The following is a 25,837-nucleotide window of genomic DNA, read 5'->3' on the forward strand; positions in this document are numbered from 1 at the left end:
GGGAAGAGACGACGGACGGGACGAAAGGGCGAGATCTGCGGCCCGGGTATGTCGTCGTTGGCGTCGGGGAACGGGTGGTACTGAGTCGGGGGACACTGCGCTGCACTGCACCGCACCACACTACCGCGGCACTCTGAAAAGTTTCATCAATCCGATGGGGTGACCGCGTGGGATGTGGATGGATGTGGATGGATGTGGATGCGGGAGCTGCAGGAGATGGAAAATGTGCCCAGAACCCTTGTTCGGTTCGGCCGAGCTTGTTGTTGTTGCTGCTTTGCTGAATGCGTCTGAGTCGGCCGTCTTTGTGACTTTCGCTGCTGCTGCGCGTGGCTATCGTGCGTTTGTCTCGCCCGAGGTCAGTCTCTGTACAGGGCTGCAATTTGAAATAGGGTCCTTGATGTTAGTAGCTGCCCTGGTGTAATATCGATCGGCCGCTGCGGATGCAATGCAGACGCAGCTTGTCAGAACGTTAGTCGCACGCTGTATGCGTAAGGTAGGGATGCTGTGTGGAAACTGCCTTAAGGGAAAGGGACTGGACAGGGCCGGTGTCATGACATCACTGACGAGGTGGTGCGGGAACTGCATCAGAGTGACATCTTCCATGCCGCCCCGGGGTCCTTCAGGTCTCCTAGGGCAGAGGAGCCTACGAATACCTACCTACTGGCTACCTAGGTAGATCTGGAACCACCCGCTACTGAAATCAGTGCTGGGCTGACTGCATGGCTGGCTGAATAATTTGACGACGACGGGACCGAGGCACAGAGTCGGGGTCGGCCGATCGCACACTCCGCCCACCACCGTTCGACCTCCCCAAAACGAACCAAACACCGGGCCCCCAATCTGCAAATCTGCAGTGCCGTGTCGTCTCTTAATAATCCACCGCGGAATGAAACGTCTTTTGCGAGAACGAGTCCCTCCGACCGGGGCTTCGAGTCGTCCCGTGCAGAGGCGTCCTGTTCCGCGAGGTTCCACCTCCGCCGCCGAGGTGGCCGGACTATGCCACAACTGGCAATCTGCTGGGTGCAAGAGTCCATGCGCGCTAAGCGTTTTTCGGACATTTTTCTGGTCGCCTCTACCGGGGCCCTGGGTCGACAGTGCTGCAAATTCCAAATCATCTGCCGGACGACGACGACGACGGGAAGCCGTTTGACCACGCACGCCAACGGATATCCAATTTGAGATGATTCAATTGTGTTTGTGCAATCAGATGAAGAAACAAGTCTAAATGTCCAAACGCCGTTGCGCCCAATATCCGTCATTACAAACCAAAACATAACAGCACACTTCACTCACCCACTCACTGCACTGAGCTGGCCACCAGATCGTCAAATGTCATACCGTCCACCCAACATCACATCGAGTCAAGAACCTGTCAAAATCAATCCTCCAGAAATACGGGGAAAACTCCCTCCTCTCCCGCCATCCGCGCTTCCCACGGCAAGCCGCTGGTGTTCCAGCTCAGGCTCATGCCCAGAAGGTCTTCGTAAAAAAGACCAGCAAAATAGTTGATGGTCGGCCAGAAACGATAGTCTGAGCCTCCCAGGCCCAGCATGTTGTGTACCTTGGGCCGCACCGTCGTCTCGATGTAGTACGCCCGCGTGAGGTCGTTGCCCCTCGCCCAAAGCTCTCGAGAAACATGAAGCGCGAACCAGTTGCAAAGGCAGAAGTAGAAGGTGAAATTCCACACGACGCTTACAAGAAGAAAGGCGAAGTTCCTGTGGTGTATCGCTTTGAACTGGATTGCGAGCACAATGATTTCGCACATGTTATAGACTTGAAGCCAGTACCACTTGAAGATTGACATGATGACCCGGAAAACCCAGGGGTCCTTCACTTCTTCTGTTGCTCCTTTTCTGCCGTTGCCATCGCCCGGTGGTTTGTTGTCTCGGTCGCCGTCGCCTGGAGCTTTCCCGTCCTCCTTTTGAATCGCCGAGGCAGGCAAGGGGAGCATCATGTCTTCAGAATACCGGAACACGAACTCCGGGTCAGATTTAGGTGCGGGGCCTGTCCCTGCTGTACCCTCAGCCTTGGGCTTGCTGTTGTTTCGATTCGGTTTGTTCCTCGGGTTCATTCGTGCTGGCTTGTCTTCTGGCTTGTCTTCTGGCTTTTGGCCTGGCTTATTCGAGTTGTCATTCGAACTTCCGGCAGCCCGCGCAGGCGTCTCGGACTTCATAGCATCCATGTCTTTCTCCATATCTTCGGCCTTCTGCTTGGCTTCGAAGTAATTCCTCTTCAGGAGTCTGTTTTGTTCCTGGAGCTGCTTGATCTTGTCCTCTGGTGACTGAGAGGGTCCTCCGCCGCCATTGTTGTCGTCCTTCGGAGAAGAGTCCGAGTCGCTGGAGCTTGAACTCGAAGATGCCTCCGGATCTTCGTCTTTCGAAGCTGTCTTGAGCCTTGGCTTGGCTTTCTCCTTGCCCTTCTTCTTCTTCTTGTCCGACCCTTTCTCCTTCCACTTCTTGACATCTTGCGACGATTTGGATTGGGAACCTTCCAAAACCTCAAGCATCGTCCCTGCATCCTCCTCCAACTTCTCGTTTGCCTCCTCCAACTTCTCGTTTGCATCCTCCAACTTCTCGTTTGCCTCCTTCAAATGCTCGTTTTGCTTCTTCAGATCCTCAATAATCTTGTCGTCCGTATCATTATCTCCGCTTTCTGGCTCGTTCTCAGGTTTCTTCTCATCTCCTTTAGCAGGGACTGTGACTACTTGGGCTTTTCCGTCCACATATATCACCTTCTTTAGCTTTCTCGACCCCTTCCGGAATGTCGGGCTATCAGCGATGTCCCCGCCGCTTATTCCAGAAAGTCGCGAGGCTGGCCTGTCGTCGAGAGCTGCAAGATTGACATGCAACACTTCGTTCGTCGCCTGCAGCTCCTTGATCTGCTGTTCCAGCATCCTGCATTTCTCGGCTCCAGCGATGCGGTTGTCTTGAGAGAGCTCAAACTCCTTTTGCACGTGCTTCAACAGCTTCTCGCGATCGTCCAAAGTTTGTTGAAGCTGATCGTCCCGTCCTTGCCTGAGTTCGAGTACCTTCTGCAACTCTTGTACTTTCTGCTCCAGGTCGAACCTTCGATCCGTTCCTTCATTGTCGTCTGATGCACCTACCGAATCTGGACCGGCGTCTTCGCTGCTGCCACCCGTCGGGTCAAGGATCTGGGAAATTACGCGCCGCATGCTTTCTCCATCGTTCTCACCGGTGCCATTGAGCAACTTCTGCAGCTTCAACCGAACATGAAGGTGGGATTCCTCAGCCGCATCTTTAGCACGCTTGGCAACCGCCAGCTGTTGTTCAAGCTCCCGTCGGCGTTCTATGAGATGATCGATTGGCGCGGACCTCGAAGAAAGCTCCAAATCGAGCTTCTTCTGAAGCGAGTCGACCTCTTCCTGGGACTCTTCAAGCTTCCTCCTGAGGTCTTCGGCGACTTGGAGTATCTCGAGCGCGTGCTCGCGGACGATGACGTTCTTCTCATACAATGCGTCATCCAGTTTGTCTTGCGTCTGCCTCAACTGCAGAGGCATCGTCTGATCTTCGGCCTTCAAGTTGGCGAGTTGTGTGCCGAGTGACTCGACCATTTCTTTGTCTCCCTCCCTGTCGCTGAGCTGAGCGCGAAGCGACTCAATCACTCCCTCAAGGCGCTTGATGTCCTCCTGGTACTTCTGCTCATGTTCCTTAAACATTGGCAGATCCGCACCCCTGTTCTCCAGGATTCTGAGAGCCTGGTCTCGTTGCAGCGCAAAATTCCGAGCCTGGGTGCGGAGAAAGTCATATTTTTGCACACTGCCGGCACGTCTAACAAGAGAGTGAATTGCTCTTATGATGTCGTGATTCGCTTTAGGGATCTGGCTGATTTGGTTGTTGAATTCCTGGAAGGCCGATCCTAGGCGAGCTGTCATTTCACCGGGGTCTTGAGTGGGAGGGTCAAAGACAGAGGTTCCTCCGCTGTCGCTTGCGTTGGTTGAAAGATCGTATGGAGGCTCCGAGTCACCGTCGAAACTTGGAAGAACAAGGTCGTTGTTGGCGATGTGAAGCTCTAAGCTATGAGCCGCATGCGACTGAATTGCCCGGACAACCCGAGAGGCTTGTAGTGATCTGTTCGCGGAGGTATCGAGTCTTTCGAGCGCAATTCGGATGGCGTCGATTTCTGCCACGAAATAGGGCCGGGAGGAGAGCTCTTCTGGCTTTGCGTTAGAGCTGTCATCCATTCCATCTCCCTTGTCATGCTGGTCGTTATTCTCGCTGTCGGGGTGCGAGGAGGGACGTCCATCATTCTCCCGATTCGCACTTGCTGATCTAGGAATCAGTTGTCGCTCTCCTGGCCCACCCGCATGTTCAGGGGCCAAAGTGGACGCAGTGGCTTGCAGAGGTGGTGTTGGAGGAGGCTGGTCCAGTCGACGGAGCGAGTCGTTCAACCGGGCTCCATAAGTCTTGATGTCTTTGCGCAAGGCAGCCGATTCAATCGTGATGGGGTGCATAATCTCCTCCTTCTCCCCTTGTTTGATGGCCATTTCAAGGCTCAAGTCCTCACTGGTGTCTGTAGGGAGTCCCCTGTCTGCCTCAACCGCCTGAAGTCGTTCCTCCAACGTGCCTAACTCAAGGTCGAGCAAATACAGTTCGCCATTTTGAGCTTCCGTGAGACTTTTCCAATGCTCGTCCTTCTTCTTCCTTAGTTTTTCGAAAACCTGGCGCATTTCTTCGAGTTGGTCAAGCATGCCATTTTGTTCATCCCAAGGGTCCATGCTTAGGGGTTGGCTCTCATCTGACGGCTGGGTCATGTCGGTAGTTTGATCGTTCGGTTTGGGGGATTCTTCCCTTGCAGATTCTTCGAGTAAGCTGGCAAGCTTCTCCTCAAACTCTGCAAACTCTCGGAGAGACTGCAGGTAACTCCCGAGCACCCGAACGACTTCTCCCTGTCCCACATCGGTCTGCGTGCCGACTGTCTGAACGGAGTGCTGCTTCTCAGGTGCCTGCAGTGCGTCCCGTTTCGCGTGCGCAATCTCCCGTTCCTTTTGCCGCAGGTCGTTCTCGCGGTTGAACAGTTCTTGTTTGAGCTGTTCGATCTCATCTTGATATCTGCGTAATTCCTTTCCAGCGGTGCCTTCCCAGATGGCTCCGCGCTCGGCCTGTGTTCTTCTTTCTGTCTCGGCCTGCCTCTTGTAACGTTCTCCAGCAAGCTTAGTTTCCAAATCAAACCGTTCGCTTTCGATATCTTCGTTGCGAGCGATACTCTCGGCTACTTGGCTTTTGAGTTCTTCGATGTGGCCCTCGAGAATGGCGATTTCGTCCTCCTTCTCCGTGATTCTTTGCTCCAGACTCAAGTTGGCATTTCCAATCTCGTCACCCGAGACCTGCCAGGCCTCCAGCTCGGCTCGAACATCCCCAATCTCCTCTTGGAGCCTGTTGCGATGTTGATTTGCCTCGGAAAGCTTCTCCTTGAATACCTGGAGCTTTTCAAACAGCGCCGAGATGGTGGTCTCGTGTTCCGCGAGCTTCCTCTGTTCAGCTCCATTACCTTGCTGATCCTTGGCCCGGCTGATTTCTGCCTTGAGCTGTTCAATGATGGTCTCGTAAACGTCGATTCTCCCCCTCAAGCCGGAAACTTTGTCCCGCAGCTCCAGAATCTGCGTTTCGTAGACTTGCTTCGCATCCTCCAAAGTCCGCAACTTGGTCATTGCCTGCAACAGGCGAGCCCGCAAGTCGGCCACGACCGTAGGGCTGCAAGGCTTGCTCAGCATGCCACTCTGAGGTGCCTGGCTGACCTCTGGCTGGAGTTGATGTTAGTACGACTTCTCTCTCACCAGCAATGCAACTAGACGCTCTTACCTCCTCGAATTCGACGGACGATTCTCGACTGAAACTGAGCCCTTGAAGCTCGCTCCTCAAATCATGAGCGCCACCAAAGGCTGTGCTCGTCCTCCGAGAGATTTGAGACATATCGTCTCCAACATCAGGCGCACAATCACCTCTTGCACCTACAAAGCTGGAAGTCGACGCTCGCGAGAGCTCTCTCTCTGCATCCGGAACGAAACTGACCCGGGGATAAGACTCGTACCCATCGTCGTTGGCAAGAGCGTCAATGCTATCCTCTTCCTCTTGCGAACTGCTGCCAATGGCGAGAAGGGCGGTTTCGAAGGCAATGCCGTAAACCTTGAGGAATGGTTCGACGATGCGACGGACATCCTCCACGGGAATCTCCTGAGATAATCTCTGTTCATCTTTTACCTGATCCAATTGCTGCTTGAGATAGGAAATCTCGCCCCTGGTGTTGCCGAGCATCTTCTCATATTGCTTGTATGAGACTTTCTCGCCGTCGACGAGGAATGTCGCCGACTCGGGCTTGGCGGCTGCTCTCTTCCGTCTGGATTCGTCCAGCTCTTGCTTGAGCCTGTTAATGTTGTCGCTTAACCGGACCTTGTCCTTTCCGGCTGCCACAAGCATCTGTTCGTAGTGATTTATCGACTCATTGTATCCATCCTCAGAGCTCTTCCACTTCCTTTCTTTCTGCTCAAGATCTTTCACCGCCTTAGCCCTAGTTGTTTGTTCTTCCCTCAATTGGTTGCTAAGGGAAGCCACCTTGAGTTCGAGCTCCTCTGTGCCGGCAACGCGCGCAGTTTGCTGATCACGCTCAAGCTCCTCAACCCTCGACTGAAGGTGTCGTCTTTGGGCATCCGCGCGATCTCGCTGTACGGTAAGTTCGCATATTCGGCTTTCGGCTTCCGCGAGTTTATCCTCGGCCTTCCCGAGGTTGTTCTCAGCCTCCTCGTATCTGGCATTGTATTGCTCAGCGTCATCGTAATTAGCATCGCGAGCCACTTTGGCGTCTTCAAGTTCTTCGCGGACATCCGCAAGCTGCTCGTTGACCTGCGCAAGCAGGACGTCTTTCTCCTTCAGAGCCTCTTCAGGAGACTCCTTCTCCTGCTGAAGGTCTGCCTGGGTCCTCTTGAATTCCTCGAGCTCTGTCTTCACCGATGCAATGGCCTCACTCCGGTGACCGACCTCCAAGGCGAGCTTAGCGAAGGTGTCGTTGAGGAGGGAGTCGATGGTCGGCTCGTCACTTGAGTCTTCCGAGTCTTCATCACCCAAAAGCGTGCCGACCAGATCGAGTAGGTTGTGTTCTTCGGTCAGGCTCTTCAATCTACCCCTCAAACGGGCCAAAGTCTGTCGCTCCGTTGCATCATCGCGCTGGGCGTCGTTACGCTGGGCATCGTCATGCTGTACATCGCTGGGGGTCGACTGTGATGAATCTTGCGCTGGGGCCAGAGAGGATCCTCGATCGGTCGTGAATCTCTGTCGCCCTCGTGAGCGAGAGCCACTGCCGCGTGTGACGCTCAAACTTCGGGTAGGCGTGGTGGAAGATTCACGGCTACTGCCCACTTTCGGTCCTTCGAAAGCCGTCGACGCTGATCGAGCAAGCGCAGAGCTGGACGTTCCTCCCCGGCCACGGGAAATATTCCGAGCCGACAGGCTTCTCATGGGAGAGACATCGCTCTTGACATTGCTCTCCTCCGGAACACTCTGAACGACACTGGCCCACGACACGGGTCTCGGCTGCTTCGTCTCCGGCGTCGTCACGTCGACCATGGGAGAACTTGGTATGGAGCCAGCTGGAGAATGGCTTACCGAATCATCGAACGGCGCGGGCGAATCAAAGACGGACGAGTCAAAGGTGTCATCGTGTGTGTTGCTTGACGGTGCCGGCGAGAATGGTCTCGGCGGCGATGGCTTTGGGTTGTTGCCGCTGGCCACCTCATTGTCGGGCTCTGTGTTGTCTATTGTGGCACTCCGCTCATCTTCCGTCTGCCTCGGAGGCTCCGGCTGAGGAATGTCTCGAGATCTGGCACGTCCACGAGGAGGCTCGCTCTCCGGAATTTTACCCTCGTCCCGTTCCTCGGCCATGTTGCTTCGAATGTCGGATGTCAGCAAATGTCTAGTTCGTGTACTTACGACAGATGTTGCGCAAAACTTTGGTGGAAGAATAGTTGTGACACGTTATGGGGGATAACACAAGGTTTTTATCAGGCTAAACAGAAGGAAATTTGAAGAGAGCAAACGAATAACAAGGCGTGGTAGTCCGTCTTTGACATCGTTGACCTCTCTCATACTTATGGTACACCTTCAGATGATAAGGCCCAGACAAGGCAGGTTCGAAGGCCGTCGTCTTTGCACTTCTTTACAACCATTCAGCCAGTCTTAGGAGACAATGACCCAAGGAGCAAGAAGCGATGTCTTTTCTCTTTGTGTATCCATTGCCAAAAAGTCCGTTTGCGTTATCTGCGGCGCCATCGTGATGATATCCAGGGAATCAAACGGGAGAAAGGCCTTTGACGAAGCCCAGAATAGCATTTCAATCGGATTTTCAGTCCGAAAAAAAGGCTCATTGCTCCCTTGGTGCAACACAAATAAGGTCAATCCATTCAGAAGCCCTTGGGTGAAAAGGTGGCCGTGCGGAATCCCTTTCCTTGTCGCTTCTTAGCCTTTGTTGAACTTGCCAACTTGGCATCCCTTGATCTTCTGGTTGACCGTTTGCCAGCTCCGTCTTCCATCAAATCATCCAAATCGAGAGAGGGTGGGTTGAGAAATCTTGCAATTGCGGCAGGATTCGATTCGCCTTGATGGATCGTGAACTCCTGCTAATATGTCTCCTATCCTTTGAAACGCCAGTGTTGATATCTCCTCCCCATTGCAAGTGCCACGTAGCTGCCATCCGGGTATTCTGAATATGATTCAGCACCAAGAAAATCCATGAATCTGAAATGCCTCGCCAAACGCCGCCCATATCATCTAGTCCATCTAGCTATACCAACCTCTAGCACCGGGGCCCGATGCCGTTGCCTCTTTCCTGTGCTTAATCATTGGCTCAGTGATGTGGAATGTGTCGATGATGTCTTGCCATGTCTCCATATCCATCGAAAAAATGGCTTGATGCTTTGCGACTTCGCGCTTGACTCCACCCTCTTCTTCCATCTCGTCGCCAGTAATAGGACCTAAGATTTGGGTTAGAGGAGGTCTTGCGATGTGTTAGGCCTAACTTACTCAGAGACGGGAGCTCGTTGCTATCGAACTCAATTCCGACCTTGCCGTCGCGGATAAGGAAGCTGACATAAAACATGTTCTCTACGGTCTGGCCGAAAGACTTCGGATTCACGACGAAGCGTAGGAGGTCGACTCCGCCGGTCTCTCGAAGGCCATATGCGTGCATCGTCTGAATTTGTTCCTCCTCGCTCATTTCTCTCTCGTCAAAGAGTTCCACAAGCTTCGTCTGGGCATCCGCCTGTGTCTCTTGCAGTTGCTTGAGGATTTTACCGCAGATTGCCGTAAGGTCGTTTTCCTTCTTGGCCAAATCCTGGACATCCAGAACTTCAGGTCTTGTTTCTGCCAAATTGTTTGGCCGGAATGGTGCTGTTCGTTTGGAGATTTTTCGAATCTTCTTCTCAACAGACAGCGGGCCCAGTAGGAAGCCAGGCAAGGCTGGACGGCGAATGTTAGGCAGAGACGCGAACCTTCCCAAGTGGCTCCAATTGAACGCCTCGTCATTATCCCCGTCATCGTCATTTGAGCCGCCACCGGTCCTGCGTCTTCGCCTTTGCGTGCTCGAAAGCTCGGGTGCTTCGTCATCTTCGATGCCGCCGGCTTGACGCATATAGGTGCAGCATTTCGAGACGAACTCGTCGATATCGACGCCCTCTGCCGAGCTGCCCTGCATCAACCGCACAGTCTTGCGGTATGACATGTCGACTGCGCTAACAAGTAGGCGGGAGTCGATGGTAGCTTCTGTTGTCTGCTTGACATTCCGGGCAACTTCTTGCGCCATCATCAAAGTCTCCTTGAGACCTTTTGAACCTGGCATCATGTACTCCTCCATATTCTCGTTGATACCTTTCTGCAGCTCACGCAGCCGACGCTGGATCTCTCGACGTTCCTCCATGGGTTGGTCGGGGTCGTAAACATCGTCGCCATCTTCATCGTCCCTGTCGCCGGAGCGGCCGTTTGCGCGGCGGCGTGAAGACTGTTCTCCGTTCGTGTCTGCGCGCTTCCGCTTCCCAATGGATACATCGCGACCCTTCCCTTTGTCTCGGATGGCGAGATGACCTCTCGCGGGTCCTGGTGCATCATCTTCGCTTGGTGAACCTGGCGAGGAGGGCGGCGTGGAGCCGTCCACTCTTGCAGGCATTTTTGAGCAGTGGAGGGGTGAGCGTCGGCGGCCTTTGAATGCGTGATGGGGTCGAAAGAGGAAGGTCGGTCGGTAGTACACCTCGATAACACAAGATAGGGTGTGACAAGAGAGCGCGGCGGCGGTATCTCAACAGGCGATGATCGGACGGAGTTGCGATAAAATGCCCGTTTAAAGATGAAGTGGGAGGTCGCGCGTGAAATTGTGACCGGGAAGACGCGACAAGCACACTTTCCGGGCCTCCTTCCCACTCAACGCGCTCAGCTAAGCTTATCTTATCTCTCCCTCTAGCATGCGTGGGGGAAGTCGTGGCTTGTGTTGCTCTTATCGATAACATAACGGGTGGCTTGGGCGGGGTCAACGAGCCGGTGCAACCTTGGTGGCAGCGACCATTGGGGCTCCACTGAAGCTCTGAGGTGAGTGACTGTCTCACTGACTGCGCTCGCGGTACTGTCACCTGCCTTTGAGCCTAAGGTAGCTCGTGTCCGTGCTATCGGCACCACCCAGCACCGGGAACCCAAGTGCGCATTCAACATCATTCTGCGCGACGCAAACTCCAGCCTCCCCGATCGCACATTTTCCCTGACCGACGACGGAAAGCTACCGCGATTATAATCTTTTGTATCGACCTCACAGAATGGCCTCATGACTTCCAGTGAGCTCCTCGTGCCAAGATGGACCCGTTCTCGTTCGCAAGCTCCGAGTCTCTGGACTATCCAGTGAGCATCCGCATGTACGACTCCCTTCTCTGGCACTTCCACCGTGCGATGCGCGCGCTGACTCCCTGGCTATAGAATCAATCTGGAAGGCGATGAAACCCCATTTCTACATTCTACACTCTTAGAGAAAGCCGAGCTAAGGCATATCGGCTCCAACACGAGGTACCTCGCCCAGGCTCCATAAGCGGTTGCTCGTACTGACCTCCCAGCTCCCATTCCGATCTCTACGTCACAGTCCAAGTGTGGGCCGGTTCCAAACCCTTAACTGTGCCAGTTCAGACAGCATATAAATCGTTCCGAAACGAAAGGAGGTATGGCAGCTCCCTGTTTCCTGTCAGGATTGTCGCTAATGGCCGCCTGTTGCAGGTGGAACGAATGGCTGACGCTCCCAATCGACTACTCCACGCTCCCCTTGAACTCCTGCTTGGCCATCACGTTATGGGACTCTTCGCCTGCTGGTGGAAAACAGGCCGTGGGCCACGCGATACCCTTCGGAGGAACCACGCTACCACTATTCGACCGAGATAACCAAGTGCAAAAGGGCCGGCAGAAATGCATGGTACATCGACACAAGAACGCTGACGGCAACGACAACACCACCACACCTGCGGTTCCCCGTAAGAAGAGGGACACATCGAGGAAAGGGTCTGCGCTACCAGTGGACAAAGATGCAGAGGAGCTGGAGCGCATGGAGAAACTGTTTAAGAAACACGAGATGGGGGAAATCCCTAGAGTCGATTGGCTTGACCAGCTAGTCTTCCGCGGTTTTGAGAAGCGAGGCCTTCAGTCAGCGAAACAATCACTCAAAGCCATGCAACGGCAACAAACAAAAAACGGCGATGCAGTCAACGAAAAGAACAGAGTTGCAGACGAGAACAACGCTGTTGACACAGAGACTCATGCAGGCTTTTCCAAGTTCCAACTCAACGTTGAGCTGCCACGGTTCGATTTTCCAGTAGTGTTTGCCGACTTGGAGTACCCACCTCCACCAATCTCGGCGTTGCAACACATGTCGGCGTCTCAGTCAAACGTCATGTTAAAGCCACCACCAGAAGTACAGTTTGGTCCTGGCATCAACGCACTCGGCGACTCAGGTCCCGGCAGTCGCCTGATGAAGGTGTATGATCCCGAGGTTGGGGCTCGTGACAATCCGGCCGAGAGCAAGCACAGGAGACTTGTCAGAAGCCAGCATCGTCACGGCATCTTGGATAAGGACCTCAAGCCGAACGCCAAGGTTCGCGACGAGCTGAACCTCATCATGTCATACTCTCCGACCCATATCTTGACACCCGAAGAGAAGGACCTGATCTGGAAGTTCCGCTACCATCTCACCCGTGACAAGCGGGCAGTCACAAAGTTTGTGAAATCCGTCAACTGGCAAGATCACAGTGAAGCCAAGCAGGCGGTGCAAGTTCTGGGACGGTGGACACAAATTGAAGTCGATGACGCGCTCGAGCTGCTTGGCCCTACGTTCGACAACCAAGCTGTTCGAGCCTACGCTGTAGACAGACTACGAAAAGCTGATGACCACGAGTTGCTCCTCTACTTGTTGCAGCTTGTGCAAGCTTTGAAGTATGAACACATTCCGTCTGATTCATCCCAGGAAACCATCCAAGACTCTTCTCTCGCGCAATTCTTGATATCGCGCGCGGCTGACAACTTTCTTCTCGGCAATTACTTCCACTGGTATGTGATGGTCGAGTGCGATGATCACAGTGCCGAGCAAGGACTTGACAACCGAAACATCTACCGGAAAGTTGCCTACGACTTCATGACGGAGCTGGTGAAGCGTCCTGACGGGGTGGACACCCGAAAGACCCTCCTCAGGCAGGCCGAATTGATTGCGAACCTATCCAAAATCTCCAACGAAATCAAAATGTCCCACGAGTCTGTCGCAAAGAAGACAGATCATGCCAAGAGCTGGTTGGCCGATCCCAAGAACGAGGTCATTGTCATTGATCCGCCTCTGCCGCTTCCACTCGACCCTACCATGAAGGTCGTGGGTGTTGTGCCGGAAGAGACAGTAGTCTTCAAGTCATCGCTGTGTCCCATCAAGGTTACCTTCAAAACGACTACGGGCAAGAAATATCCAATCATCTTCAAAACGGGCGACGATCTGCGACAAGATCAGCTGGTCATTCAGATCATCACTCTTATGGACCAGCTGCTGCAAAAGGAGAACTTGGATTTGAAGCTGTCGCCATACAAGATTTTGGCGACCAGCACAACTGCTGGTGCTTCCCAGTTCGTGCCTTCCACCAGCTTGCAGAGTATTGCATCAAAGTATAAGAACAACCCTGCCCTGACCTACTTGAGGGCGAACAACCCAGACGACCGACAACCGCTTGGCCTACGCCAGGAGACCTTGGATACATACGTCAAGTCATGTGCTGGATACTGCGTCATTACCTACATATTGGGTGTGGGTGACAGACATTTAGACAACCTCCTACTTGCGCCAGACGGGCACTTCTTCCATGCTGACTTCGGCTTCATCCTCGGACGAGACCCCAAACCGTTCGCGCCGGTCATGAAACTGTCGAAGGAGATGGTAGACTGCATGGGTGGCGTCAACTCGCCCCAGTTCAAGCAGTTCAAGTCCTATTGTTTCATGGCATACAGCGCGCTCCGAAAGTCCTCCAACCTGATTTTGAACCTATTCAGTCTCATGGTTGACGCGAATATCCCGGATATTAGGCTTGAGCCGGACAAAGCCGTGCTGAAGGTTAGGGAGAGATTTCATCTGGAGCTTACCGAGGACGAGTCTATGCGTTATTTCGAAAGGGTCATCGAGGACACCCTAGGCGCCATCGCACCCGTAGTCATTGATAAACTGCACGAACTGGTGCAGGCTTTCCGAAACTGAAGAGTGCTCCATCAACGGCGTTCAGGACAGAAAGTTTTATTCGGAATCAAGGTCGAGGAAACAACCAGTTCAGTGGGCAGTACTAGGAAAATATTTCCCAAATTTAGTCAGTTGCTGCTCCCTTGATGTCTCCTTAACGAAAACGATCGAACGAAAACTTAAAAGCTCGGGTTGAGTGAGACCTACGAAAAGCCCAGCGATGTTTTGCATCCAGGAAGAGCAATGGACCAAATCGTCCAGAGCCGATAGATGTACAATCACCCTTGCGAAGTCACCCTTGTGAAGGCTGCTCGCAGATTCCGTAGCCCCAAGTAGACGGCAAGGTTATAGGTAGGATCCTGAGTCTTCCTGACTAGCCCACAAGGTCATCTTCATCAGAAGAGGGAATGCGAAAAAACAAACAACACAACTTCTGTCTGAGGCACTGCTTGGATTTAAACGAGCGCCCCTCCTCAGACGAAGCAGAGCATCCACAGAGGAGAATTCGTTTAGCTGTATCTTCTACTGACTAGACCACTTGGTCTTGATCAAACTTGTTAAAGGACCATGAGACACAAGATGGTGATATACCTGTCAAACGGGCGAGTTAGAGTGGGCCAGGTTGTTGCGATGGAAGCACCGTGAGAGGCACTTGACCAGCATCACCACAGAGGTAAACCAAATTAAGCATTGTGTATGGTTTCTGTCTATCTATAAATGCTCAGTTTTCTCCGAAAAAATCAGTTTTGGAGAAAGATACAGCATAGCATATACATACTTGACTTCCCTTCTTCTGCGTTTCCATTTAAACTTCTTCTGCTCATCGTCAACATCCTGCCTTCACAGTTTCCCTCAAGCTAAGCTCTTCCAGTATCTACTTCAAGACTTGACTTGACATTCACCGTACGCAAAGTACCACGATCTCCCACGCTTCGCACTCCACTCTCCCACTTCATATTTCCTTTCCTCACACAACATCCTATCCTCCCCCATCCCGCATTCCAAGATGGAAGCCCCCAAGCAGGAGAAGGCCTTCGGCCTCTTGGTCCAGATTAATAAGGAGCTTCGCAGGCTCCAGGCTAACACAACTAACCCTGACACCCGGCTCACCATCCAAGCCCTCTGCCGCCGGACACAGCAATGTCTTGAAACAGGCGGTCACCCCAAGGAGGCCTCTGATATCAAGATCAAGTTCGACGAGCTGATACTTCCTGTTAATCAGGAGGCGAGCTACCCAGTCTTTATCCGCCGTCTTCGTAACATCGATGCCGGAAACTTGCTCGGCTGCTATCTTCCCAGCAGTAACTGGTTCTCCCGCGAGTCGCCGTGGCGTTATGGCGGCAACAACGACCCACACATCTGCGGCGATGCGGAATACCATGACCGTTATGACTGCCCTCAGGCGATCCCTCTCACGGCCTTGTACGAAGCCTTCAACGAGGAGCATGCGATCAAGGAGCAGTGGTTGACGAGAATGATCGGCCTCCGCGGAACCCTCCGTCCGTCCCAGCCTGCTAGCCCCTGGAGCGACTACTTCAAGAAAGTCGCATTGTGGAGTATTGAGAATCAGAGCCCCGATGAAGCGTGGGACTTTCGGCGCATCGTGGAGTGTCTCCGGGAGAACTACGAACGCGCCAACCAATTCCAGGACCCATACCAGAAGTTCCTGGACTACGGCCTGGATTACACGTTGGCACGGCTTGTGCAAGACTGTCGTAATAGAGTCTCGAAACGCATCGCTGGCGAAGTCGAAGGTTTTCGAAAGGACCTGCTGATTGTGGCTCTGAAGAAGGCAAAGCTATATTACTTCGCCAACGACGATTGCCTCACGCCCAGTGACTGGGTCAAAGACGTGCTGGCAGCAGGTGGCCATAAAAGGACTCCGCGAGAGGCTCTCGGACCCGTCCCAAACATCATAATGACTTGTGACTGGGCTGAGGTTCACGAGGCTAAAGGAAGACTGGTCACAGTAGGCTGTCTCCATGAGGACACCGGAAACGAATGGCACCCGCATGTCCTCGGCATGGACAACGGGAAAGACTTGGAGCTCGACGCCAGTTTGCGGGCCAACAGGGCTCACAAAGCTGAATATGAAGCGCGGTGTGGTATGTGGGAAGACGCGCTGAGAAAGGCCGGGGAACGCTGACAACATGGTTAGTGAAGCAAGAGGCTGAGAGCGAGCAGCCGGATACCACCAAGGAGGGTAATAGCGAGGAAGACGATGAGTACGAGGCAGACGATGAAGAAGAGGAAGACGAGGGCGGCGATGCCTCGCCTGATGAGAATTCAGAAACGCCCCCCGAAGCCACAGAGGATACCGACAGCTCGGAGACGGAACGCCCTTCATCCTCACCACCGCAGGAGGTGATAGAGCTCAGCGATGGTGATGATGGCTTTTCCGGGGGGAGCCGGCAGCTGTTTGCAGAGTTTGATCATCACCAACGAGACATCGACCGTTTTAAGTCGCGGGTGAGACATGAGGCCGAATCCGAGGACGAGGATGAAGATGACGCCGAATTCAGTGGTTTTCAGTCCAGTTCTGAGGGCTCTGACTCTGACTCTGACTACTGAATAATAGGGGCTGGGTCGTGAGTGGCGGTACATCTCCTGGTCGCATTACATATTTCTTGTCGACGAGGAATTTTTCGTTGGTGCCATTTCTTAATTCTGTAATCAAAACAGCTTACCTATCTTTGGTCTATATATACGAATTTATCATCCATTGGACGTGCCTCGCGTGGACTCGAAAGAATTGTGTTTGCCTACAGAATTCGGTGTATATATTCAGTGAGGATTGCATGATACGGTGGCTGCAAGCCAACAGAGATGGTGTGGCAATCTCTGCTGGAGACCAATAGCGAGAGGTACCAATGTTTTACATGTCATAAGCCCCGGTTCGAGAATTCATTGTCCTCAGAGTTTCTCCCCTAGTGTGTGCGTTGAATGTCAAGATCATCGTCCATCATTCTCAGCAGTCTATTATTATACGTGCTCATATTCTGATCCTGTTTCACCAGCAGACAACAACGGGAATTTCTCTCCTGATACACCATGACCAGCCAAGCTACCGCGATCTTCGGCACCACCGGCGCTGCTGAGAACACCATAGAATTCGATCACCCCTCGGAGAGACCCAATTGCGACTGTCCCTTGGTGTCCAAGTATGTCTCTCGTCGCCCTTTTAACTAGACGCTTCAAGACTCGTCAAGGATATCCATAGTTTCTTAAGATTGAGATGAAAAAACAGGCGACCTCGTTATTGATGAAGCCAAGTAATTGACGCCTCGTCATCTTTTTATACTAAACCTCTAGCAAGCGGAAGGGTCCGTATTGACGATACTGCAGGAACTCGTCTTAAGTGCTGCCAGCAATGCTGTCAGGAATGCTAGGGACTAAATTTGCCGTTGGTCTTGTGAGCAATCGATACGTCACGTCCCGGATGATCCCGTCGCGACCGGCTGGCTGCGACGGCCAGGGCAGGTTGTTTTCTTGGACAGAACCACTAGTAGACCGATACTAATGAATACCACAGCGACAAGGCTGGATAACAGCGAAACGAACTACAAAGGCTTGACGTTGGCCACTCTTTTCTCCGTGGGCATTTTAGCTTCTGGTTCTAGACCCAGCCGAGCAAATCTTTAGACGCCGATCTCGTCTTTATCGATGAATTTGTTGTTGTAGAGTAGAAACAGCCACTGCCGTGTATCGAATATTTATATCTCAAGGCATGTACAGCCAAAACCAAGGAAGACGCTAAATGCGTAATCAAGCTCTTCAACTAATTTAATCGAAGCCCGGGAGCAGTATTTAAGATAAGCAGAGCGATCGTGCAAAGCCCAACCAGGCGATGTAAACGATGGTGTGATCGGTGTTAGGGAACGGCAAAATGATTCACCTCCAAGGGCAGAGTTTGCCGTCAAATCCATGATGTTTTGAGTTCAGCTTTCTGGGAAATACGGTCTTTTGAAATCGTTCTCAACTGTCATTACTATCTATTGATTATGCGTTGTGACATTCTGGTAATCCTTCAGAGGTACGACGATAATCTAGCTTCCATCGTGGGGGAATTACGCAGCGACCGAGTCGGGTCAATACTTGAATTTGCAATAAGAAAATGAAAGTAGCTTCGCATTCCCCGTCATCAGAAACGGGAAGTAATGGTGTGTTTACGGGCTTCTGTACACGGCTCACTTAGTAGAAGGGCCTATCCATTGGCTAAACTTAAGTATGTTGCCGTCGATCTCCTGAATAACCGAATGGGATTGGATGACTCTATTTTTGTTCATAGTCGAGATGGAGTGGAAACATCTGTTAATATACACGCTGTCCATATTGACCTCCAGTCTCAAGGGAACGGCTGGCAAGTTGACCGTTTTCGCGATATTGTTCAGAACAAATACAATAGAAAGGACAGTGAACAATAGAAAGATGACAGTTGAGTAGTGAGTCTTTGTCATCTCAGACGTCCACGTTCTTCTTCTTTCCGTGTGTGGCTGCCAGTAACGATCGTGAGGACCAAAACAGTTCACGAATACATTGTCATCGCACTCTCCGCTCTGATTGTTATTGGGGCAAAGAGGCCTGGGTGAATTGACTGACATATTTATCTCTCGAAATCCACAGACAGCACGTAAGATGTCACAGCAAGTCTCCCGATATTGAAAGGCTTGAGCTACCAGTGGTTTAAGTTCTCCAGCAACGAAATAAGCGCCCATGTGGTTTTGTTTTCGTGTACAACACTTAGTCAAGGGCTCATACGATTCTGTCATCAAAATTCCATTTCGGACTGGCCGCCAAGCTATGTAAATCATAAACTTGGATCGATGAAAACTGCTGACGTCTGCTATGGTCTCTACGCATCCAAATAAGCAACCAGGAGAGACAAACGACTACGACGGTTGTCCACGTATACGCGCACATATGAGTTTCCCGCGTACCCTTCTTGTTTGGGCGACAGCATCAGGTGTGCCTCTCAGACCCCAAAGTCGCTAGCGCAAACGAGTACATTACTCTGTGCCGAGGTCTCGATCATTGGCCCTGCGTAAAGATAATCGAAATCACGCTTTAAATACCTCTCAATGATTTCCATTGCTATGTTTTTCTTTCGTCAGAAATGTGCCGTCAGTCTTTCGGTCTCTCCTAGCCACAGAATGGTTCCTTCGTATCACAAATGAAACAGCTACGACTGGACGCAGAGGTTGTCAGAGAGTCAAGAGCAAGGAGGGTTTTGGGTTGTCTCTTAAGTCCTATATTAAGGAAGTTTCACAACCTATCTAGCAAGGGCAACGTCTATCACCAATCATTTCCAAGTAATTGTTCAGCCTGGCAATGTCAGTAACCGACTAACCGACCGCAAGTCCTCCAGGAATGGAGCCTATAAAGGGGCCTCGAGGCAATCATCACGCAAACGAAACTCATACTGCACCATATTTACCAGAATTATGCATGCCTTCTTTGTAGTATTCCATACAGAACAAGCAGACGCGGATGATGCCGCGTGACTTGAAAGGTAAAAGGCCAAGTAAGGCTGTTTACTGTCTTGGGCAGTTCGAATTTGCGCATTATTGACCCCTGCCTCGTTGAACTCCGAAACAATCCGGGACGACTTTCTGGTCTGCAATTGGCGCAAGAAAAAGATGAGCAACATTAGGACAGTAACCTATATTAAGTAGGCATGTACGTGTTCTGCGTTCCCGAAATGTAGCCAGAGGCCGACCAGAGCCTGGTAGTCTAAAACAAGAACCATGGCAGACGTTTCATGAATCTAATCTTGAAGGCCAGACCAAGCCTGCCATGATTGACCTAATCCTTAAATAGGAACTCTTCTATCTCCTTTCCCTCAGATACCGCTCCTAATATTCGCTGCCAGGCATATCAACTACTAAACAATCATAGCTCATGTTCAAACGAATCTCTAGTCATTGGGAGTCATCTACACCACCTCATGATATCCTACATATACACATCCCATCATGTCTCACCAAAGACAAAAACACCCTTGCCCTTCCTGAACCCACCAAGCCCCCCCTGGACAGCCTCCTTCAGGCTCTCCGCCTCCGTCTCCCAGCTCCACGGCACCTCCTCCACCGGCACGTCCTTGAACCTGCCCTCGCGAATCATGCCCAGCACGTCCTCAATCGCAAACTTGCGCCCCTGGGGATCCCGCTCGTTCCACTTGCTAAGCCAGAATCCCACAAACCTAAGGTCCTTGAAGATGAGGAGCCCGGTGGGGAGCATGACGGGCTGCTTCGCCATGCCGCCGTAGCTCACCATCGTGCCGCTCTCGCCGAGACTCCTCGCGATGGCCGTCGCCGACTTGCCGCCGACGCAGTTCAGTCCCAAGCCGACGGGCTCGCGGCCGCCCCTCGTCAGCTCTTTGAGCTGATCCCTCCACTCCCTCGCCAGAAACTCCTTCTCCGTAACCACGGCCGTGGCGCCGAGGTCGCTGAGCTCCTCCTTCAGCGTCTCCGTCTCCGCCTCCGTCTCCCGCTCTCTAACGACATTGATGCTCCTCAGCCCCCAGAGCTTTCCAAGCTGAATCGCAGCCCTGCCGACACCGCTGTTGGCTCCGTTTTGAATAAACCAGCCGCCGCGGCCCGGCTCCAGCGCATTCATGCCCCCGTTGGTGCCCGCCTTGATCTCGCCGGGGCCGTAGGTGCGGAGGATGCGGTACGCAGTGCAAGGGTTGACGCTGACGGTCGCGACCTGCGTGGGCGTTAAGCCCTCCTTCGAGACCTTCATCACATCCTTGGCGTCCGCGACGGCGTGGGTGCGCCATGTGCCGAAGGAGGACGCCGCGGGGATGACCCAGTCGCCGCGCTGCAGGCCGAGGTCCTTGGACCCCACGGAGACGACCTCGAAGACGCCCTCGTTGCCGGGGATCGCGGCGGGCTCGGGGGTGCCGATCAGGGACGTGAAGGGGGGCTTAGAGCCGTATGTGCCCTGGACGGTGTTGATGTCGGCGGGGTTGATCGGGGCGGCGAGGGCGCGGAGGAGGACGGCGGAGGAGGGGATCGACGGGGAGATGGAGTGGGTGTGCAATCTGTGCAGCTCGTCAGCTCAATTACCGAGGCTTTGCATGAATTGGCGCGTCCGTACTGCAGGACATCGCGGGGCTCGCCCTCTTTCGAGAAGACCAGTGCCTTGGCCTGGGTGTAGCCATACGGGCCAGACTTGTATCGTCGTGCGACGCGGGGCAGATATTGCGCCGGCCGCAGCGCAGACGCCAGGGGACGGAGCGTCGTCGTCGTCGTTCGCAAGCCCTTCGCCATGGTTGTCAGTTGTGGAGGCGAAAAGAGAAAACAAGGTGTACAGTGACAGCTGTCAAAACGTTGACGACGTCAACTATCGAGGTTTGGAAGGATTGCTTGCTCCAAAAAAAGCTCCTGGCGCACGGCACTAGCTCGGTAACTGGACCCGGCCGGCCGAACCTCTGGCGAACTCACAATGACGTTTGTTTGGGTTGGTATCGGTACCTTACCCAGGTGCGACCGGTGCACGAATCAGCTACTGGCTAGCGCGGAGGAGGGAAAGGGACCCGTTGTTTCCGCCATTGGCTCAAGCTCCCACCTCACGGAACTAGGTGGGTGGTGGGCTGCAGCTCACTGAGGCGGCAAAATGACCGGCGCCGGCAGTGACAGTTCCTCGCCGCGGTGCACGCTCCGGACGTCCTGGTTCGGGTAAGGCCTGACATGGCGTCCGAAGTTGGCGCCATTCCGGACGGCGACTGGACCGGGCTGCTCAGCTGCAGAGTGACTTGTCCTGGCGCCGGCGGCAGCGACAGCAGCACCCGCAGCATCTCCAACGACTTGCCACGCAGAGAATTTCTGCGCTAAATCGCCCTGCAGCTGCAAGCCTCTCGCCACATGATGCATTCAAGGGGTCAATGCGTCCTTCGGATGACGCGGGGTTCGTTGTGTCCTCTTCTTCGCAATTGCTGCTGTGAACATGAGTTGATGTAAGCTGTGACGATCGGTGTTGATGAGTCTTTCTTGTGCCATGATACCTGGCGTTGAACACAAGATCCTGCGATCCAGATCACATTGCGCGCCTCCAAGGACAACCCTCGGGAATCAAGATGTAACCAGCAGCAAAGCTGATCGTGAAACTGCTTGTAGGCCGTAAAATGTAGATTTTATTGCAGCTGCAGTTGCCACAGACACCAGCAGCACCTGAACACTCGTTTCGAGCTCTCAAACCCGATGACGCTCCCAGCCGTAGTAGTTGAGACGCCCCTTCTTCGTCTGTGTCCTCCCCAGATTCAATCCGCCTCCTCAGTCCTTCGCTCTGACTGCTCCAATTTGATGCATTATTTTGATGCCTGGTTCATAGTCTGAAATCGGCCCCTTTTCAACCGCCAGTCCTCACACCAAACCACCGGCTCAAAATGTACACCAGAAGATAAGTCGTACAGCAAGGAAAAACAGGATGGGGGGTTTGAAAAATGGTGGTCGTGGTGCCAGTGTGTTCCAACAGCGCAATAAGATGAAGCGGAAAATCAAACATAACAAAGAAAGTGTAAACATCGTATGTCAGAATGAGCCCGCGGTGCGAGCTGGGTATCTTGCATAACTTCTTCCAGTCTTGCCTCCGTCTCACATACTATCTCGTCTCCTCCACCGCCATCTCCGTCCCCAGCTCTGACTCGAAAAGAATTCAACTTAGGTAAACGCTAGGAAAATCGTATTGGTGTGTCCGCTCGGATTCGGTCGTTCGCTCGTCGGCGCATATAGGTGTGTTCGTGTCCGACAAAGCACCGGTTGCCAGCTCCAGAAACCGGTAACTCTGTATATTTCGTTCCTGACTGGTCTGGAGTCGCGTCCACTCCGAGTCAGTAATTACTTAATGTTCTTGAACAGGTCAGAACCCAGGCTGCCTCCGTCCGAGACGTCGAGCTTGGTGTCGAGTGCGCTGAGCTCGGGAATCATGGGTGGCGGGGGGCCCTGAACTTGGGGCCTGCTCTGGGGCCGACTTTGGCTCTGCGTCTGGCTGTTGTTGGGGTGCTCGTAAACGACGCTGGAGCGTTTTTGGGGCGGTGAGGAATCGTGGGACCTGAGTCTCTTGAACCACCCGCTGCTGCGCTTCGCCTTCTTCTCGTCGACAATGCTGCCCTGACTACGGCTCATGGGGCGGGGGGCGCCACCGTTCGCTTGCGATTCGCCCTCTGCATATGCTTGGTTCAGTAATGTTCGGCTGAAGAGACGACGAATGCTGCCCTGTCTGCTTGAAACTGCTGGAGAAAGTGGCGTGTCATCTGAGAATCCTCTCGTACCATTGGTGGTGGCCGGCGAGTTTGGCACTGCCGGGCCGTGGCCATTCGTCTTGTCATTGACCTTTTCCTTGACGGCGGGTTCGGAGTCCTTGGTTTCGCTCGCACGCGGGGTCTGGGGAGGCGTGGGGACCTCCTGGACGGGGCTGGGAAGCGGCGGGGGAATGTCGGTTCCGTCGGTCAGGGAGCCGAACTTGAAGTCGAGCTTGGGAAGCTCGAATCGCTTGGAAGTAGGCATGGTGAAGGGCGCGGGATGAACAACTTGTGTCATCAATCGACGGGATGTACGTGTAGAAGGTAAAGTTGAGGGTCAATGGGTCTGTTTGAAAGACGAGGTTTGCAGGATTCGCCAGCGGGCAGCCAGACGAACGCGTGACAAGGCAGTGCGGTTCGCCCCGTGGCGTGTGTCGTTGGACAGAACAAGGGGAGTCCTACAGGGCCCAGTTGCAGTGGATGCGGATGGGCGTGGGCGACGTCGACAGCGGAGAGCGAGAGGCTGGAGCGACCCAGAGATGGAGCTGGGTAGGGTAGGCGGTGGACCTTGGGAAAGAATGGATACGGCGCAGCGGCAGTTGAGGTCGTCGACTCTTGAGAGATTGAGAGACGGCAGGGCACGTCTGGAGCGAGATTGACTTCTTGTCCAAGGGTTTTCTGAGCTGTGGTGGCGTAGTAAAATGACCAGCAGCGATGCACAGTGAATTCGTAGTGTACGGATGGATACCGCGTGGTCTGTACCCGGCACTCGTATTATGTATGTATATAGTTGGATGCAGGTCGCAGGGTACTGCAGCAGGTTCGGTCGAAGTGATTCCGGTGCGCTCGATATTTGTGCTAGACCTCTTGGAGCGGTCGTATCAGCCCGCTAAGGTGTCGAATGCGAGTCGAGTGGAAGGCCATAGAATACGGCAATGTGTGCGTCTTAGAGCTCGATATTCGATCTTCCACGTGTCAAGGGCCGCAGAAACGTAAAATTGCAGCGAAGGCTACCAGAGAGAGGGAAGACGGCGAGAGGAGAGAAAAGCCAAGCAGGAAAAAGAGGCCCGGGGGTGGTGGGAAAGATGAAGGGAAGCGAGAGATGACGGGGGTCCTGACTGGCAATGAGTATGCCTGCCAGCGTAGGAGTCTGGACGTAGGGGAATGAAAAATGAGCTTCGTAGTGCGGTTTCTCTGGCTGGTGCGAGCGAGCGAGCGAGGACTGGTGCTGGTGCTGGTCTTGCTTGGTGGCAGTCTTGGTGCTGGTGCGCGTTGCTTGACGTGGATTGAATGGCTGATTGGGATTGGGATGGGACGTGGATGGGATGGGAAGGGATCCAATTGGATTGGGGGACCTGGCCTGTTGGAGTCGGGTCCAGTGGATTTGAGATGTACTGCAGGGGTCCAGCACCCTGTGTTTGTCAGTGCCAGGTGGTTCCCCGACAGTGGATGCTGTGACTGTCAGGGGTGTGCCTTGTAATTGTTTTTCTAGAGGTCTGCCGCGCACGGGAAGAAGAAAGTGAAGTGAGCACAAGAGCGCACGCGGTGCCTGCTGCTGTGCGAGGTGGTGGAATAACCCGAGACTTCCAGTTGATTGAGTGTTGATTAGCTGGGCGGCCGGTCGTTGGGAGGACACTGCAAAATGCCACGCATCAAGACGAGGCGCAGGTCTGGACTCGCGATACTTGTCTACGTGAGGAGCAGCTGCCCAACAATGGAAAATTCAGTGGAGGGGCTTCCGGGAAATGGGCCTTCCAAGGGCACATTGACCATGGAAGGGCACGCACGGGCAGCAAGGAAAAAAAGCACAGGTGCGCCTGTCAAGCCACTCAATCTGGGGACCAAGGACGGAAAGTGACACTGACACGACACCGACACCGAGTCACCGAAACGGACGTGAATGGCAGGCAGGAAGGATTCAAGGACCGGAGGTCACTTGTCTGTGCTGTTGCCTCCAGCAGCAGCAGAAGCAGCAGCAGCAGCAATAGACTTGATGGACATCGCCAGCAACACTTCCATTGCCAGTGAATGTGTCGTTGCATTAATGGCTTACATAAACTTGCATACTCTTACACCAGGCAGAAGGTACGCAACAAGGTTCGCATTATCGACTTCCTAAACACTGCTATTTTCCACCACCGCCCATCCCAACACTCCCCAATGTCAAACATCGAGCATGATCTGCGCTGCTACTCGAGTCACAGAGCCTGTCCTTACAGCGCCCTCACCCTCGTCTAACCATCAACATGGTGGATGCCCAGATGCCCTGCATCCATCATCCATATTTATGCCGCGGCAGTCAGCACCAAAATCCCACGAAAGCTTGCCCGTCGCAGCCACTGACAAGCAGAGAAACCAGCTTTCAAGATGCACCGAAACACGGCCTGCAGGAAATTGTCCGTGAACCTGCACTAGCACAATCTACAAGGCACCCTCTCGCCTCTCAATCTCAACGCACCCGACCTCACCCAGGAATAGGTACAGTATTACTGCGTACCTTATGGATACTGCGCGACAAGTTCCTTCCATTAACACCTGGGCTGGACGCTGGCGCGGCACAGCGTCACGCCCGCCATGCCTGGAATTCTGCTCTGGGGCCTCGATATCTTTGATTGCTTCTGATAGGGCACGCACCTCGACAATATCACCTTATCTTATTCACCTCCATTCCTCCGAACCCGTTCGCAGAGCAATTTCATCATCTCCTAGACACGAGCATTTCTCCTCCTCCTCTCTCGACCAAACGACCCAAGCCCCCGAAACCCGGCAAACAGCTTGCCTGACCTGACATGTCTTGCAAGTTCTCTCCCTCAAGAGACGTCGCTCCCGTGGCACAACAGCACCGCCCACCTCCTATGCAAGTCC

At 53.4% G+C, this 25,837-nt stretch overlaps 6 protein-coding genes across 6 annotated transcripts; 2 read left to right on the forward strand and 4 right to left on the reverse strand.

The window, feature by feature from the left end:
* Positions 1–1,378: 1,378 nt before the first annotated feature.
* CGGC5_v011152 (uncharacterized protein) lies at positions 1,379–7,892 on the reverse strand (the record flags this gene model as incomplete). The annotated part of the gene is made up of 2 exons (XM_032028758.1): positions 1,379–5,761; positions 5,820–7,892. The coding sequence occupies 2 exons, from the start codon at positions 7,890–7,892 to the stop codon at positions 1,379–1,381; spliced, it is 6,456 nt and encodes a 2,151-aa protein (XP_031891590.1).
* An 894-nt stretch (positions 7,893–8,786) lies between these two features.
* nse4 (Non-structural maintenance of chromosome element 4) lies at positions 8,787–10,167 on the reverse strand (the record flags this gene model as incomplete). The annotated part of the gene is made up of 2 exons (XM_032028757.1): positions 8,787–8,980; positions 9,030–10,167. The coding sequence occupies 2 exons, from the start codon at positions 10,165–10,167 to the stop codon at positions 8,787–8,789; spliced, it is 1,332 nt and encodes a 443-aa protein (XP_031891587.1).
* Positions 10,168–10,841: 674 nt separating this feature from the next.
* Positions 10,842–13,752, forward strand: PI3K1 (Phosphatidylinositol 3-kinase, root isoform; the record flags this gene model as incomplete). Its single annotated transcript, XM_032028756.1, has 4 exons — positions 10,842–10,900; positions 10,962–11,048; positions 11,096–11,197; positions 11,253–13,752. 4 exons carry the CDS (start codon positions 10,842–10,844, stop codon positions 13,750–13,752), a joined length of 2,748 nt encoding a protein of 915 aa, XP_031891588.1.
* A 985-nt stretch (positions 13,753–14,737) lies between these two features.
* On the forward strand, positions 14,738–16,302 carry CGGC5_v011155 (uncharacterized protein; the record flags this gene model as incomplete). Its single annotated transcript, XM_032028755.1, has 2 exons — positions 14,738–15,836; positions 15,890–16,302. The coding sequence occupies 2 exons, from the start codon at positions 14,738–14,740 to the stop codon at positions 16,300–16,302; spliced, it is 1,512 nt and encodes a 503-aa protein (XP_031891585.1).
* Positions 16,303–19,701: 3,399 nt separating this feature from the next.
* Positions 19,702–21,605, reverse strand: CGGC5_v011156 (Enoyl-[acyl-carrier-protein] reductase; the record flags this gene model as incomplete). Its single annotated transcript, XM_032028754.2, has 4 exons — positions 19,702–20,773; positions 20,830–20,993; positions 21,177–21,206; positions 21,354–21,605. 4 exons carry the CDS (start codon positions 21,603–21,605, stop codon positions 19,702–19,704), a joined length of 1,518 nt encoding a protein of 505 aa, XP_031891586.2.
* Positions 21,606–22,568: 963 nt separating this feature from the next.
* CGGC5_v011157 (uncharacterized protein) lies at positions 22,569–23,237 on the reverse strand (the record flags this gene model as incomplete). The annotated part of the gene is made up of 2 exons (XM_032028751.1): positions 22,569–22,894; positions 23,003–23,237. 2 exons carry the CDS (start codon positions 23,235–23,237, stop codon positions 22,569–22,571), a joined length of 561 nt encoding a protein of 186 aa, XP_031891337.1.
* Between the last annotated feature and the right edge of the window lie 2,600 nt (positions 23,238–25,837).

This window comes from Colletotrichum fructicola (genome assembly GCF_000319635.2).
Source record: "Colletotrichum fructicola Nara gc5 chromosome Unknown KSG_Nara_v1_contig06, whole genome shotgun sequence".
NCBI lineage: Eukaryota > Fungi > Ascomycota > Sordariomycetes > Glomerellales > Glomerellaceae > Colletotrichum > Colletotrichum fructicola.